Source organism: Arachis ipaensis, chromosome B02 (assembly GCF_000816755.2).
Source record: "Arachis ipaensis cultivar K30076 chromosome B02, Araip1.1, whole genome shotgun sequence".
NCBI classification, from domain to species: Eukaryota; Viridiplantae; Streptophyta; class Magnoliopsida; order Fabales; family Fabaceae; genus Arachis; species Arachis ipaensis.
Window position 1 is genome coordinate 101,366,933 of NC_029786.2, and position 18,573 is coordinate 101,385,505.

The 18,573-nt window shown below is 35.4% G+C and overlaps 1 protein-coding gene and 1 long non-coding RNA gene across 2 annotated transcripts in view; both read right to left on the reverse strand.

The window, feature by feature from the left end:
• Positions 1-1,403, reverse strand: part of LOC107628634 (probable carboxylesterase 9) — a 2,232-nt gene extending 829 nt beyond the window's left edge. Inside the window, exon 1 of the mRNA XM_016331265.2 lies at positions 590-1,403. Within this exon, the coding sequence (XP_016186751.1) occupies positions 590-1,132 (543 nt within the window). The 5' untranslated portion in view covers positions 1,133-1,403. The remainder of the gene's footprint in view (positions 1-589) is intronic.
• LOC110268128 lies at positions 6,178-7,498 on the reverse strand. The gene is made up of 3 exons (XR_002356204.1): positions 6,976-7,498; positions 6,767-6,839; positions 6,178-6,668 (listed from the first exon to the last, which is right to left on the reverse strand). It is a non-coding gene; the product is annotated as an uncharacterized LOC110268128 (long non-coding RNA).

Genomic DNA, 18,573 nt, shown 5'->3' on the forward strand with positions numbered 1-18,573 from the left:
TGTTATAATTTTTCTTTTTTAATGTAATCAAACAAACAAAACACATTTTTTACATAAAATTACTCTTTTAAAAAAAATATTTTTAACATCTTCATTTTATTAGTTATCATATATTTATGTATATTTATATATGAGTAATACTATTGGATTAGTATATTCTATTATTTTTTACTAGCAATTAGCCAATAATATTTAAAAATATTGATTAGAAGTATATTAAACTGCTGAACTAAAAATACTGACCAATATATATTAAAATCGTTCATCCTTAAATTTGTCACTTTATATATATATTGATTTATACATCTTTCAGTTAAATAATCAACTATTAGAATAATTAATCCTGTCATAGTAATATAATCAAACATACAATAGATGAATAATCAAATTTGTTTTCGATAGTTAAAAAAAAAAGTAAATTTTTAAATTTTAAGTTTGAAAAATAAAACTCATGTTACTAATGTGTCACAACATAAATAGGAATACTACAAAAATTCACATTGGTTCATGGATAACCTAAGAAATTCACATTCTTATTTCATGCTATTGATTCATAATAAAGATATGAAATGATATATAGGATTAATACCTCTTCTAGAAGAAGAATTGCGGTGTTGAAAACAATGTTGCCACCACATCCAACCCCATAGAGGTAACATCTTGAAGGATCACCATAATCCCTTAGCCATTGTTCCCCATTAGGGTCAGCCACTTGTTCCTTCACCCACAAAACGGCGTCGCAGCCATCATAGTACGCCACCGGGAGCCGGTTCTCCGGCGAGAGACGAAATCCAACCGAGACAACAATGGCCGGGATTTCGCTCGCAATTTGCGAGCAGTTTCCGTGGACATTGTTGCTTGCCGGTGTAAAGTGGATGAATCCACCGTTGTGGAAGAAGATAAAGATTGGTAACCTTGCAACGGTGTTGTCATTGGAAGGAAGTTTCGTTGGTCGGAAGATTCTAACCCATGTTTTGTTTTCATGGTTAATGGTTATGTCTTTTGAGACGGTAGAACTTCCCGGAGAAGGTTCTAGATTCGCCTCAACCGTTGGATAGTTTAAGTTCCGGGTGAGGGTACCGTCTGGATTTAGAGCAACTCCAATATGGCTGTATGGATCAAATTTGGACATTTTAAGAAACACTTATTTTGGTCGGAAAAAAATGGAAGAATAATAATGAGGCAATTGAATGGTTATGGTTTTGATTTTGGTGTTGGTTTTGGTGGCATATTTCTGCATGCGGCATGCATGATGATATTATTACCTACGTTTGGGTTGTTATTGGTTGAGTTTCTAAGATTCATTAGGGTTAATTGTTGTTTTGATAGTTGAGGAATAATTGATTGTTCTTGTTGGTTGATGAGTAAGTGAGGATTGGTTGTTGTATTTTTTTCTAAATTGAGAGTTGATTTGATGCATTTTTCTAGCTTGATGAGAACTTACTAGGTGGATTAGTAGCTTATTAGCCTAACACGTGTAACTATTTGCACCAATAAATTAAAATTAATTTGTTATTGTCCTAATTTTGGTTTAATTAATTAATATTGCTTGAATTGATGAAGCTGTATATGTGCATGGGGGAGGAGAATGTTGAGTATGTTCTCTAAATATAGGTTTCCCTATCTGGACGCCGTTGGAGAAGTATTGGGAAGAGATGTTATGCATTTGATATATATGGAGAGGAGAATTTTTTTTAGATGAATTTTAGTTATACATATATGCACATAAAACTACTCATGTATGAAATTTAATTACCTTCTCATTTATTTTTCTTACCAAAATACACTTCAAGTGTCTGCATAAAGCTAAGGGACATCAAACAGAGTACTGAAGATAGAGGATTATTTAAAGGGGAATGGTAGGTAAAGAATGATTTTTTAAACAATATGAACCATAAATGTTCAATTTATTAGGTGTACGGATGATTATTTTAATATTAGATTTAGATGGATAATTTAAGAGTATAATGTGTTTTTACTTTATTGATTCTATTGTTTACAAAAATTATTGTCTACCTATACTTTTTCTATGCTAGGTAACCAATGACTTTTTTGAACAATATGAACAACCACCAATCAAATAGAAATACACTACACCTCCAAATTATCCACTTAATCTTAATATTTGATTAATTATTTGTACACCTAGTAAAATAAACATCCGATATATCTATTATTCACATTGTTTAGTATTTTTATTGTCTACCTATACTTTTCCTATTTAAATCCATAATAAGGATAACGAAATGAACAAGGTATATATTAAAATTAGTTATTATTAATATAAACTATAAATATAAATTAAAAATAAATTAAACAATATATATTTATACATAAATACAATAATAATTATTTTTAATGCATAAATAATATTGTTTAAATATAATTTATGGTGATAGAAATTTATGTGCCGTCAGGGTTTTATGTGCCGTCAGGTTTCTTCTCGTGGTGTGTGCTAGGGTTTTGATGATTGGTGAGAGATAGTGGCGTGTGTTTCAAACTAATTTCAAAGACAATTCCAATATAGTCAATTGAAAATTGAATTGGTGTGTGTTTAAAATACAATGTCAATCTTACCGAATCAAGGGGAGCGACAATCAAATCATGATAACGACTTTGATGAGGAAGTGGTCATGTTAGAGGAAGAAGATGTGAGATCAGATATTGAGGGTTGCTCCAGGAGTCTGGTGGGGAGAATTATGGCAGATAGGGGGTTTGGGATGGGAACTATCGAAGGTGCATTCACTGCTATTTGGAATTATCCAGAAGGGTTCAGAATCAAAAATCATGGAGACAATATTTATTAGTTTTTCTTTGCCAATGAAACTGATCTGATTAGGGTGGAGAGGGGCTCCCCAGGACTAATAAAACAGTTTGTGATTCATCTAAGACGATGGAATCCGGAATTAAAAATTGCAGAAGATGACTACTCGAAAATACCTATGTGGATCCAGCAGTGGAATATGCCTGAATTTTGTAAAACAATAGAGGCGGCAAGGAGGATAGGGGGTAGAATCAGAAGCGTCCTAGATGTCGATCTCTTTGCAATAAGGGCTAGGGGTGACAAATTATGAAAGTGAGCGTGGAGGTGGATGTTACGAAACCGATCAAACAAGCCATGAAGGTGGTTAGCCCAGATAAAAGGACATGTATGATACAATTGAAGTACGAAAAACTGGGAGTTTATCGCTGTTTTTGTGGATTTCTTCGGCATGAAGTGCGAAATTGCAATCAACTCCTTGCATCTCCAGAAATAGAAGCACAGGCGGAATTGAAATGGAGACCTGATCTGAAAGCTGAACAGGTAGGATGGAAAGTTGGGAAGATAGAAGAAACCCAGAGACCCAACCTGACAATGAAAAACACAGTTGCAAAACCTACCCCTGTTAGTTTATTAAAAGGCTTTGCTAAACAAACTGTTCAGAAAAGTAAGAGCCAAGAAACCCCGGAAGAAAACAGAAGCAGCTCAGTTCCATCATTTGATATTTCCTTCCCTACAAGCAATTTGATTGACCAGAATAGCTTTCAAATTGGTGCACCTCATAAGAATGATGGGAAGAGTAACAAGAGACAGAAGATTAAGTATCTGGCTAGAAGAGGAGGGCCGGGAGATCCAATAGTCAGTGTATTAGGGGAAAAATGAAAAACAGATGCGATGGAATTGCAAGCAGATCAGGTGGATTTGAGTGTTAAGGAAGGAAAGAACGTTGACAGGGGGGAGGGTGCCAACCCAAATATGGCACCCCGAATGCAATAAAGATGATGATGTGGAATTGCCGGGGTTTGGGGGAACCCCTGGCAATTCACAACATATATAAAAGGGGTTGTAAGATCCCATTCTCCCGAGGTGATGTTTTATGTGAGATTAAACATAAAACCTCGTATGTACATGTGGATTTAAAGAAACCTATTGTGTTGATCCAAATGGTACAGCTGGAGGTTTGGTGGTCGCTTGAAAAGAAGAAGTTAAGCTGTTGGTGAAAGGCAGTGGGGACTTTTACATTTGGTCCACAGTGGAGGACCCATACCACCAACGCCTCTGGGAGGTACTAGGAGTTCACCTTCATAGTGTTGATCAGATTCGCAATGGCCAGTTTGAAGTACTTCTCCCTATAATCCAGCAAGCAGGAGAAAGATGCATGGTAGCTGGGGATTTTAATGCTATTGTGATGTCCCATGAAAAGATGGAAGGCAGAGAGAAATCACCCTAAGCGATGCAGCAGTTCCAAGAATTTATCAACAAGGGGGATTGATAGATGCAGGATATATTGGAGATAAATATATATGGTGGAACCGAAGTTGTCAGGAGAGAGCAATTAAGGAGCGACTGGATCGGGTCCTAATCTCTTCAAAACTCCGAGAAGAGTATCCTATGGCTAATGTTACCCACCTTGATGACAACAGTTCAGATCATAGACCGCTCCTAGTCCACACTAATCCGGAGGCTCATCGGGGCAAGAGAAGGTTTCGCTTCCAGGAGAGATGGTGCGGGTTAGAGGCAGTGAATAAAATTGTGAAGGAAAATTAGCAATTGAGGGTGATTGGGTTGGCAATGTTCCAATTGTTTCAGAAACTCAAACGTTGCAGGCATGAGCTGGTGAAATGGCAAGCTTAAGGGGCAGGGAATAGCAGGAGAACTATGGAACAAATAGAAGGCAGACTAGCAAGAATGAAAGAACGACCAAACGAGTACGAGAAGAAGGTAATACTGCAGGTGGAGGATCAATTGGCAGAGGATTATACTACGGAAGAAAAGATCTGGAAGGAAAAATCAAGGGTGAATTGGCTGCAATGGGGTGACCAGAATACTAGGTTCTTTCATTCCAAACATCAAGAAAAGACTCGAAAGAATAAAATTTGGAAGCTAGAAGACGAGGACGGACAGTGGTGTACTACCCCCGAGACTATTGGAGAGAGAGCATAGAGATACTTTAAGGGTCTGTTTTCAACTAGTTCTCCTAGTGATCCAGCAGAAGCTTTAGGCGGAATAAGTAGAAAGATCTCAGCTGAAACTAATAGGAGACTAACAAGGCTAGTCAGTGAGGAGGAGATTAAGAAAGCTGTGTTCTCAATTAATGCTGCAACAGCTCCAGGAGATGACAGATTCACCGCTAAATTTTATCAGCATTATTGGAGTATCATTAAAGGAGATGTCTGTCGCGCTACTAAAAGCTTATTTGGAGGTAACAGAATCCTAAAAAGTTTTAATCATACCCAAATTTTCTTGATACCAAAAGTGCCTAATGCTACGATGATGTCTCAAATCAGACCTATAAGTCTAAGCACAATTTTCTACAAGATTATTTCTAAAATTCTTGTTCATAAAATGCAACCACTTATGAGCAGAATTATTAGTGATAATCAAAGTGCTTTCATTCGAGGTAGACTGATTAGTGATAATATTCTGGTGGTGTATGAATGTATTCATTTCCTGAAAAATAAAACCTATGGTGATAGTGACTTAGCTCTAAAACTCGATATGAGTAAGGCCTATGATCGTGTTGAGTGGAGTTTTGTATGGTTTGTTATGGAAAAATTGGGTTTCTGTAATAGATGGATAGAGTGGATGAAGGAGTGCGTGTCAACTATTTCTTATTCTATTATTGTGGATGGATCACCATTTGGCTTTTTCAAGCCAACTAGAGGGCTCCGGCAAGGAGATCCCCTCTCTCCATACCTATTTTTAATTTGCGCAGAGGGACTTTTCTATCTGCTCCACAAAGAAGAACAGAATAACCTGTTTCAGGGACTACGGTTGAACAGGAGATGCCCATCCATCAACCACGTATTATTCGCAGACGATTCTATCCTATTTTGTAAGGTAAACCAACATAGTTGCATTCAGTTACAAGCCATTCTAGAGCTGTACAGTAGCCTAAGCGGCCAAGAAGTCAATTTGAATAAATCAGCGGTGTTTTTTTAGCAAGAATACACAACGGGAGGTAAATAGCGAGTTGGCGGCTCTACTTGGAGTTTCTAATATAGATACTCAAGATAAATATTTGGGCTTTCCCTCCATGATTCACAGATCAAAGAAGGTAACTTTTGCTTACGTGAAGAACAAGGTCACTAAAAAACTGAATTACTGGAAAAGAAAGTTACTGTCTGTTAGCGGAAGAGAAATCCTAATCAAAGCAATTGGCACTGCTATTCCTATATACTCGCTAAGTTGTTTTAAGCTGCCTGAGACATTAATTGATGACCTACATAGGATGATGATGAACTTTTGGTGGGGACAGAAACATAATGAAAGGAAGATGCATTGGATTAGCTGGGATACGGTAAGCAGAGATAAACAGGAAGGTGGTTTGGGATTCCAAGACCTAAAAGCTTTCAATCTAGCAATGTTGGCAAAACAGGGGTGGAGATTATTAACCAAGCCTCATTCTCTATTCTACAAAATCTTTAAAAATAAATACTACAGACTAACCTCCTTCCTTGAAGCAAAAAAAGGGAGTAGACCATCTTGGGCATGGCAGAGTCTCTTGGAAGGAAGAAATATCCTCGAAAAGGGTGTGAAATGGGCAGTCTCTCAATAAGGGATGGTAAAGATATGGGAAGATCCTTGGTTTGGAGATGAACCCCCCTTTCGAATTCCACCAAATGAGTCGGGCAACCAACAATTACTTTGGGTTAAACAACTGATGGATGCCTTGGGAAAATGGGACCTGGACAAAATCAACGCACTTTTCAGCAGTGAAACCAGTTCCAAAATATGCCAAACAAAGATTGAAGAAGATAAAGACAGACTAATCTGGATACATACCAGTTCCGGTGAGTACTCTGCGAAATCTGGCTACAACATCGCATATCTCTTTTTCCATCCAACTTCAGCGATACTCCATGAACGATTCAAGGAAAAGGGGATCTGGAAAGCCATTTGGAAAACTAATTGTCAGCCAAAAATTCGAATTTTTATCTGGAAATTAATTCACAACGGCCTATCGGTGAAAGAAAAGCTTCATGAGCGCATACCTCAAGCAGATCCACGTTGTCCTCGTTGCTCTGTCGCTCCAGAATCAGCCCTGCATTCGCTGGTTTTTTGCCCACAAATTGCAGAAATATGGAACAACTCTCCAATGGTAAGTGCAATTCCCAGGAACAATCTTCTTCAACCATGGCAATGGTGGATTGATGTTGTCGCAACAGTGAGAAATGGAAGTGAGGCCAGATTCAACATGACTGGAATAGCTTACCTTCTTTGGGGTATTTGGCTGGATAGGAACTCCTTAGTTTTCAAAGGAAGCAGAAAAAACCATGGGAAAATTCTGACCCAGGCAATGAATCTTGCAGCAGAATTCAGAAGAAGTAGGAATCAGCAGTACTGAATTGATTCTTGAGTTTTGATACCCAGGAACCAGAAACTACACTCTTGGAATGGTGGGTTTGACAAAGCACGAAGAAGAAAGGAATCAAGAGCTTCATTAATCCAAGTGGGTTTCCATAGCCATTGAAATCGAAGAATCAAGAAACTTTCCTTTCTCCTTTATCTGAAGACCTAATCTCTTAAGATTGCTATTATTATTTTTTGGGAGTGACCCTAATTTTTATTTTATTACATTTGTACCCCTGATTGTGGTATCTGTAATAGAACTCTTTTATTGCAATAAAATTTCGGGAAAGATGTGTTTATTTTAAGGAAAAGTATAGAGAAATAATAAAAGTATTAAATAAAATAAACAATAAATATTATGTTAGATGTTCAATTCAGCAGGTATGTAAATGATTATGTTAATTTTTAGTTGAATGGTTATTCTTTTTTATTCGATTTATTCATACACAGTTAATAATGATTGGATGTTCAATTCACTAGTTGTGCGGATAGTTATCCTAATATTAGGGTTTAGAATATAATTTGAGGGTGGAGTATTTTTTTATTTTATTGGGTCAATTTTAGAATCCAATTATTCACAAAAGTTATTGTCTATCTAACAAAATATTTATTCTAATACTTAAATTAACTTGTCATTATGGTGCTTGGTCATACCTAAGATTTTTAAAATTAGACCGATCATATATTGTTTTAAAATCAAATAACAAAAGAAAATATTAAAATATAAAATGATAATATAAAAATTTGTCATCAATTATCAAAATCTGCAAAAACTTACTGTAAATTCACTGCGTTATTAGAATCATCTTCATCTTCATTTTCTACCATCTTAAGTAGAAGAATCAAAAGATGCGGCTTGAAGACTATTAGTAACTACCATTGTCACTTTAATGAAAATTAGCATTAATATCACCTAACAAAATACACAATATCTTATCAATATATTAAAAACTAACATTTTAATAAATCATCTGAAAATAAACTATAATATTCACGTAGTAAATTTTTAACATCAATTGATACTTTCATAATTAATTAAATCATATTACACTTTTTATTTTTTTTCTAACAAATTAAATACAATATATAAAAGATTAATAATTTACAAATTTGATATCATAAAATTTGTATATAAAATAAAATATATATTACCTGGATTAATTAAGATGCAAATTATAAGTAACATACATAATATCATTTAGCCTATCTTACTCCAAACTATTTTTTCTTTTTGTGTGAATCTGATAAAAAAGACACTACAAGAAAAATATTGATTACCGTCGGATTTACCGTCAAATTCGTCTAATAAATTCAATGATAATCATATCACCGTCGAAAATAATCAGACGGTATAAACCTCGCTAGTAAATGTTTACTGTTGGAATTTTTTAGTCCGGCGGTAATTACTGTTGAATTTTGCGATAGATTACCAGCTCAAAAAATTAATTGGTTACCGACGAATTTTTCCAACAATGTTGTTGGCGCCAAAAAATATTGTTTCACGCACTATTATCGTCGGATTATTCCTACGGTAATTTCGACGGTAATGTTAATTTTTTTTTTTTAATTTCAAATAAATGGTCAAGGGAAGTAGAAGGTACTTAACATTTTTATTTTAGTGAGACTCTAATTCTTCTCACATTCAAGGGAAGTAGAAGCTTGGCTAAGAATACAAATGGTCATCCTTTGTAAATATAGAGCAAAACTATCGAACAATCTCCACCATTCATCTACCAATTAGAAATCCATAACATACTATTAGTTGTCAATTTAGAAAATAAAAGCATAAACAAGTTAATATTAAACAAATATTCTTACCAGACTCAAGTTTTTTTGTAGCTCAAATAGCTTCTGGTTTATCGAAGCTTCCCTCCTATCTCTATATAAGTGTATTTCTTTCATTGCTTTAACAGAATACAAGTTGTTATGCTTGCAATACAATGTAACAAGATCAAGCAAACCTCGTATGACATCAGACACTTCTATTGTAATTTTCATTAAAAAAAAAAAGTAGAATTCAGGAAATAAGCTACTACATGAAGATCTTTCTTCAAATGCTTGTCCTATCTTGAGTTGATAATATCTGTGTAAGGCTGATATTCAATCTTATTCTGCTTCAACATATCTTTAATTGCATCTTTTGTCTTCATCATTCCTTCATATATTTGTGTAAGACTGATATACAATCTTATTATGCTTAAACATCTCTTTAATTGCATCTTCTGTCCTTAGCATTTCTTAATATATGTATCCCAAAGATGGTTATTATTAGCATCAACAACCCTCAACAATTTAATCAAAAGGCTCACAAATTTACATGCAGTAAAATAATCATTCCAAATTTCGTTATCCTAGATAATGACACTAACAGCTCTACCATTAGTACTGCTTCTTAATTTGTGACCAATACACTATAAATATACAATCAATGTTTGCCAATCAGCTTTATGTTCAAAGATACTCTTTTATTTAATAAATACAATAGCAAAATGAATTGCGATAGGACGAATAACCGCTTTTTAAGTAGGCCTTTTTCTAAGCCAATATAAGAAAACTATATAATTGTACACAAATACTGTAATATTGGAAGCATGTGATGCAAGGTTAAAAATATGCGTCATATTGCGTATATCTTTTAGGATAAGATTAAGGCAATGAGTATCATATGATGACCAATAGATATTCTCATATTTCTAATTGGTAAACTTACTAGCAGCAATATAATTGGCCACATTGTCAATCACAACATGCATAATATCATTAGGGTCAATCCAATCAGTCACCTGACTCACCTCAGAAAACAAGTTACACAATATTAAAGCATTTTTATCCATATTTGAAGCGTCTACAAATTTTACAAAGCACAAACCTTTACAATAATACACCAAGAAGTTAATTAATGTTGTTTTCCTCTTATATGTCCAACCATTATAAATGAAGGTGCATCCAATTTTTCTCCAAGTACCCTTATAAGTCTTCTGTCTGTTTTTTTACATCATAAAAAATTTTAGGACTTTTTTTTTTAATTTCTCCAATTAACTTTGCTAAATGTTTTTTCATTCTGTAAATCCTCCACCCCAAAAGTTTGTAGGCAAAATAAACATTAGTATTGTGACTTTTCATTCATTACTTGTAAAAGTAACATATTTTCGATATGGAAATGTTTTTTCTCGTATATTAAAAGAAATTTGTGATTGACTATCATTAGAATAAAGAGGATTAGGATTAGCAGCATCATTTAGGAGGATTAGCAACCAAATTATTGTCCACTGAAATGGCAAATCATAAAAGCTAAATACTATAGGGCCAGCGGAATTTATTGTTTTTCGTCGTCACTTAGCCATCAATGTTTGGAAGTATGTGCTAAAAGTATATTGTTAGATTACTATACTAAAGAAATTGTGTTAAAGGCTGAAATTAATGGCCAAAAATAATAAACTATGCTAGTCATCTAGCATTCTCATTATAAAATGTATTAATACCTTTAATCACATCAATTACTAATAATTTAACATTTATTATTCATTATATCACTATTAAACTCATTAAAATAATCACAAAAAACGAGAAAAATTATTCATTGAATCAACTAAATCAATAACAAATATTCAGTTATCTACTCATCTAGTTAATTGAGTTAATTCAACTCATTTATTTCTTTATTGAATTAAAAACAAAGATGACTAATTTATTTCTTTCCTGGCAAAAGGTTGGTCATAATAAAAAATAGAAGCTCATGCTTTAGCAACAATAATGTGACAAACTTTTAATACAAATTTTAGGATAATTTTAATAAAAATTAATAAAGTTTTTAGCTAATCACAATTTAAGCAAGATTTAAGCACAATTTTAACAAAGATTAATAAAAAAAACACAGCAGTAAACTAATCGTTCAATCAAAAGCAAGAAAACAAAGTATAGTATAACACAGGAATAAAACTAATCATTCCATAATTTAATTTGAGTAGCACTAGCAGAATCCTAAAAAAAGTCATTCTATGCAAATAATGAAGAACAAAGAACGAAAAATAAAAAAAAAGCTTTGCTTTTGTTCTGAGACCAAGTGATGAGCACGACGACGGATGGCGGCAGAAGTGCGACTGAGCAAATAAAGAGTAGACAGTGGATGGCGAGCTTGAGGAAGAAGCTGTGCTTGGTGAATGAGTTGGAGACTTCGACCACGACGACCAGATAAGATGCATGGTGGTGCTGGAGCACGATGGACAGCAGTAGAAGAACGACTGGGCACGTAGACAAAGACCAATGACTAACGGTGAACTCGAGGAAGAAGCACGGACGACTGGATGAAGAGATGGTGGTGCTTGAGTGCGACAGACGACGGTAGTGAGTTTCATTCGTTGCGGGGTGGGAGAGGCTACTGTAAGCTAAGGTTTCTTTTTCGTTTTATGGTAAGAGCTTTGTTTGAGGAGAATGAGATTGGCGACTTGAGGACTTGAAGAGAATATGCTTTTTGTTTCTTTTTTTAAACAAATCGTAAAACGATTACGTTTTAAGAAAAATGTTGGGTCCCGATTCAATCCAACCAGTCAGTTCAACCAATTTGTAAACAATTTTAAGTGTGACTATTTTTCATGTTGAATCAAACTTTAAAAAAATTCGATTTATGATTTGGCTAGTTCGATTGATCAGTTGGATCTAATTTTCAGAACCATTGTCAAAATCCCACACATAAATGGTAACACATTAATTGATGAATAGAGGGTTGTTATTTTTTCTAGATAGTAAGCAACTGATTTTCCTTTTTTAATAAAAATATTTACGTTTTATTTCTCTTCTTTATTTTCATTTTCTTATTCAATAATAGGTATGGACATGGAAAGAGAAAGGTTTTGTGATCGATCATCGTCTATAAACTATCATGAGGAATGTTAGGAGGCAGTAATTTTTGTGATTTATAACAATCAAATAGTCATCAAGATGGTTTTAATGGTGTGAGATTGGTATAAGATTTCATCCAATGACTTACTTTTCTTTGCCGGTTACATGCTGGTCAGAATTTAACAAAATTGTTGGCCCTGAGACTTTTTTCAACTGTCATATAGTAGTTGACAAGTTGTAGTTGAAACTTGTGTACTAGGAGAGCTGGAAATTGTTGGGAATAAGACACCATTCCCCCTTGAGAAAACATCTTTGACAGAGAAATAAAATAGGCACAATCACAACACAAGAATTTAACGTGGAAACTCCAATTACCGGAGAAAAAACCACGGCCGTTGTCAAATGACAACCAGAGAATATCACTATGTGAAAATTGTTACAACACATAGACTTCTTTCTCTCTAACACCGCCACCCCAGTGCACCCACACTCTCTCAAAGCAAATATCTAACTACACCTCACAACACTCTCTAATCAAAGAGTACAGAGGAAAAGAAAAATCAGATACAAGCTTAAAGTGTTTCTGACTGGTGCCAAAACAAATGGAGAACTTAGCCTCATATTTATAGCCTAGGCCACCCACTCCATTTGCTATCTTAAGCAATGTGGGACTAATTCAACCAAATCCTAACAATCTCCACCTTGATTGAAATAGTCACACATCTTCAGCTTCCATTGTCAACACCGACAATTCTTTGCTGCCATTGTCTATACCGACAATCATAGTTCAGAGAACTATCATACTCCACCATGAAAGTATACTCACTTGGAATTAGACCACTCCAAGCATTTTGCCTTGGTACAGATCGAAACCTTGCTGAAAATTCATGGTGCAACTTCCAAATTGGCTTTTCCCGGAAGTTCTTCAGCCATCGACCTAACTCCGCCACACACCTTGCATCTCAACGCCAACCAATGTCCGTGTGCAATTGTGGACCTGATTGCCACAACTTATCCTTATCCATGGCAGTGCGGTAATACCATGAGGATACTTCTTGTCTTCTAGAGAACATCATCTTCTCTCATAGAGCGAGCAATATTGCAAGTATCAGATTGAGAGCCTTTTTCTGAAACCGCATTACCTGGACAATTTCTCTTTACATGCCCAGGCTTTCCACATTTCCAGCATGTTACACTCCTTCCACGATTTCCTTTTCCATAATTGTCACTTCTAGCTACAAGCACCAAGTCTGATGAAGTGCTACCCTCATTTTTCATTCTTCTTTCTTCAGCAATGAGCTTACTGGCAACTTCTTCAAAATTCAGATTTTCCTTCCCATACATTAAAATAGGTTTGATATACTCATAGGAAGAGGAAAGAGACAATATGAGCCTCAGTGCCTTATCTTCATCATTAATTTTCACTCCAATTGCCTCTAATTCAGAGACAATACCATTGATAGCACTAAGATGGTCGGAGATTTCACATTGTGATCCATGCATAGATTATGGAACTGCTCCTTCAATAACAACCGATTTGAGATGCCCTTTGCCTGATACAATCCTTCGAGTTTATCCCAAAGTTCCTTGGCTGTTTTCATTCGTTGCACATTTGCAAGAACATTCTTAGCCAAACACAGGCGAATAGCACTTGCAGCTCTCAAATCTAGTTCCTCCCATTCTTCATCCTTCATACCAGAGATCTTCTCCTTCAACGCCTTGTGCAAACCTGATTGTATCAACACATCCTTGACTTGTATTTGCCACAAGCCAAAATTGATTCTTCCATCAAATTTCTCTATTTCAAGCTTCACAGCACTTGAATATCCTGACATTGTTGCAACCGTATACTGGAATAGTATAACTCAACTGTAGACCGTGCACTAGGAAGGGTCCCCAGGAAAGAGAGGTGGGTCACAATGGACCCACTTAAATACCAAGTCTTTCCTTAGCCAGAACCTTTCCAAACTGCACTCTCAGTGTCACACTGCCTTCCAGCAACAACAACAGCAACCAAAGATCAACCTCAAGCCACAGGACAACATTCTTTTCTGATGTGGAAGGTCAGACTAGGCTGCAACCACAGAGCATACTAAGAATAAATCCCACCGAACCGAAGCTCTGATACCACTTGTTGGGAATAAGACACCATTCCCCCTTGAGAAAACATCTTTGACAGAAAAATAAAATAGACACAATCACAACACAAGAATTTAACGTGGAAACTCCAATTACCGGAGAAAAAACCACGGCCGTTGTCAAATGACAACCAGAGAATATCATTATGTGAAAATTGTTACAACACATAGACTTCTTTCTCTCTAACACCGGCACCCAGTGCACCCACACTCTCTCAAAGCAAATATCTAACTACACCTCACAACACTCTCTAATCAAAGAGTACAGAGGAAAAGAAAAATCAGATACAAGCTTAAAGTGTTTCTGACTGGTGCAAAAATAAATGGAGAACTTAGCCTCATATTTATAGCCTAGGCCACCCACTCCATTTGCTATCTTAAGCAATGTGGGACTAATTCAACCAAATCCTAACAGAAATAAAGATAACACCCTGTTATGAGCTTATAATTTGACTTACAGAATAAACTTATGAAAAATATAATGTTGCTTTTATTTTTTTAGAGTAAATATATTCTTTGTCTTTAAAATTTAGTAAAAGTTTAAAAAATATCTCTAAGTTTTATTTTGTTTTAATTTTATTGCAGAAAATTTTTTATTTGTATCAATTAAATCCTTACCTACTAATTTTTCAAAAAATTTAGGATCAATTCAACAATAATTTTATAAGAATAACTTTCAATACAAGCAAATTAAACATAATTTTTATGCATTTTTGTTGGATTGGTCTTAAATTTTTGAAAATTTAGCTATCGAGAATATATTCAATGCAAATAAAAAAATTTTTAGGCAAAATTAAAATAAAATAAAACTTAAGAATATTTTTTAATTTTTTGATAAACTTCAAAGATAAAAAATATATTTTATCCTAAAATAATAAAATAAGAAGTTAATCATTTTTAAAAGATCAACAGATTTATTATTTAAAATATAAATTTAAAAATCAAATTTGTATACCTAAATTTTTAAGGTTTTTATAATGCACAAATGTAATTTTTAAATTTATGTATCTCACCTAAATCGAACTCTCAAATTTTATTTTCTTACAACAAATCTGATTGTACGATTTATTTAATAACAATTTAAAAAATAACTCCCTATTAAAAAAATCTGATTGTACATTACACATTAATAATGAAAAAAAAAAATTATTTAATTTTTTCTCTCTTAAAAGCAGTATCTAAATAATGCAATTTTAAAATGTATTTACAAATTAAAATTTTAGACTTAAAAATGTGGAATAAAATGGAAGTGTTTACACTTCAAGTGTTTTTCTGGTTAAGTTGTCAACCAAAAATAAGATAAACATGACAAAAGTTTATTTAGTAAATGAGATTAATATCAACGTGTGTAACATCAATCTCGAAACTTAAAAAAAAAAAAAAATCGTAATGAGTAGATAAAAAAATTTTGAATTTTAAATTTAGTATTCCTAACCGATATAACAGATTTTTTTAAATAAAAAATAAATATTTTAATTATAAATATACATCATTTTTAGAGTATTTATTTATTTTTTATTTTGTGCCGTTATCTCATTTAAGTATAGTCATATTTCGTACATCATTGTAAACGAAATAAAACAGAAACATGTGTCAACATATCACGTTTATTAACGTATTACATGGGAAATAGCGGATTATGCATATTTCGTTTACTTTGAAACGAGATATGTGGTATTTTAAAATATTTATACAGTAAACGAGAGACATTAGGATAAAAGTTAACTATCTATAAAAAGATAAGCAAATTATTGGTATTCTTCACAAAATTCTCAATTCTTTTTCTCTTCTGTTTTTCTTCCAAAAATTTAGCAAAAATGTCTAGTGACAATATCTTTTTTTGTTGTGATGGTGTATCTCAACTGTCAAATGAAAAACAGTGACAGCGGGATTATATTTGTGTGTGAGAGTTCTGTGCTGTTTCGAACTTGAAGAGCAAATTCGTTGCCTGAGTTAAAGAGTATGATATTGATGCACGTAGGTGGTGGGGAGAGAAAAGATATTGGTAGAGTTGGGTATGGGATGCTAGCACGGATAAGGAATGGTGTATTTTGGTTTCACGTGTTCTGACTCGATGGCGATGAGCATGTACGACTAATGTTTGACGTGCACGAGAGAATTATGGTTGAACAAGTGATGGAGCTTTCTACGAAGGTTTGTGATGTTAGGGGCGATGGTTCTGGCAGCTCGAACTTTGTGCCAGATGACCCTCCTCTCACACCACGACCGTTGCACTATGCTAGTCCAATGCAGGACATGGACATGGATGTTGAGGATGAGGAATCTGACGACGAGTATGTTGCTGATAGCCATGGAAGTGGTTCTTCTGATGCTGATGATGATGACGGTGTGTTCATACTAGAGACTCTCATTGGTGGATCAGTTCGATACCTTTTGCCTGCTCAGCGTCCAATTCCAGAGTTATCATCTGTACCCAACTAGTACCATACATTGAATTTGGATGCGATGTATGAGGAAACTCCGTATTCGAGTGTCGAGGCCGACGATTACAACACCCACGATGGTGTAGAATTTACGGTTGGTCACAGATTCAGGAGTAAAGAGATAATGCTGCAAGGCGTGAAGAATTACAGCATTCGGAGAAATGTCGAGTATCGAGTAGTCGAGTTGGATCAGTTAAAATACCACGTATGTTGCCGGCAATTGTTTTATGGTTGTCCTAGGAGTCTTCGTGTCTCCCTCCGACAGAATCTGGGATATTGGTGAGTGTTATAGTATTTTAGTTTATTTTCTTCTTCGTCGTTGTTATTTTGGTTAGATTTTAATTTGATTATATTTAAAATTATTAGAGAGATGCATAAATTTTGTGGACCACACACGTGTCTAGCCCCACCATGTTGCAGGATCATCGACAGTTGGATAGCAACCTCATATGTAGAATCATCTTGCCCCTCATACAGTCCAGTCCATTAGTCTCCATCCCTATTCTACAGAGTACAATGAGACAGAGCTATCACTTCAAGTCGTCGTACATGAAGGTTTGAATGGCAAAATAAAAGGAAATTGCGCAGATATATGGTGATTGGGAGGAGTTGTACAACAAGGTGCCACGATTGCTCCAAGCATTGCAGAGTTGTTGTCTTGGCACGGTATGTGATATCAGTGCATTGTCGTACTATGTTGGCTACTTGATGGTGCGGGACTGCAGTCAGTTCGACAAGTTATTCTGGTCATACCCTCTCTGCATTGAAGTTTTCAAGCATTGTAAGCCGTTTGTCTTAGTAAATGGCACACACTTGTATGGCAAATACGGTGGGGGTGTTGCTAATTGCAGTTGCCCAAGAAGATAATAGTAACATCCTCCCCTGTGGCCTTTGCTATTGTTGAGTCTAAGAGTACGGAATCATGATCCTTCTTCTTAACAAATCCGAGACGCCATGTGACACCATAGGAAGGGTTTCTAATTATATCTATTCCAAGCAATCAAGGCTGCACTTAGAGCTGATAACAGCCTATGGAAGCCTCCTAGAGCATTCCATGTGTATTGTGTCAGACACATGGCTGCGAACTTCATGTCTAGATTCAAGTTAGCTAACGGCAAGCGACATGTCATTAATGCTGCTTACAGTCCTAGCAATACTGGGTACAAGTGCTACATAAATGCTCTTAGGCGCCCTCATGCCTTGTCTCGAATGGAGATCCAACCAAAACTCCTAATCCTCATTTGCATAACCCTTCTTCAATTCATAAATCCCTAACGCTGTCCATACTCCATCCAACCTCTCTGCAGCCACCCTCTCGCCACTCTCGCTTCTCACCGCATCGTCACACCTCACCGTGCCATGATCCTCACCGTGTCGTGGTTTCTATTTGTGGCGTTCCTTTTCGTAACTCTGTCGTTGTGTCCATTCTCCTCTCTGTTGCCGCGTCTCCCACCTTATCCACTTCTCTATCCTCTGGCTTGCCGTTGCGTCCCCCATTGCGTCATTTCAAAAGAAATCACCATCCTGTCGTTTAGATATCTTGTATAAAATCTTGTTATTTTTGTATAGAATGGATACTTATACCTCTATTCATATAGAAATTAATAATTAGTTAGAACTATCAGATAGATGGCGAATGGGAACCCCGCAGGGAATGGGGCCATGTGGGGAATGGGGATGGGGAGCAATATTCCCCCACGGTAGGGAACAGGAACAGGGACGGGGACGGGGAGTAAATCTGGGGGCGGAGATGGGGAGCAGGGAGGCATCCCCGCCCCCGCCCTACCCCATTAACATCCCTAGTGAATTCTACTATGTT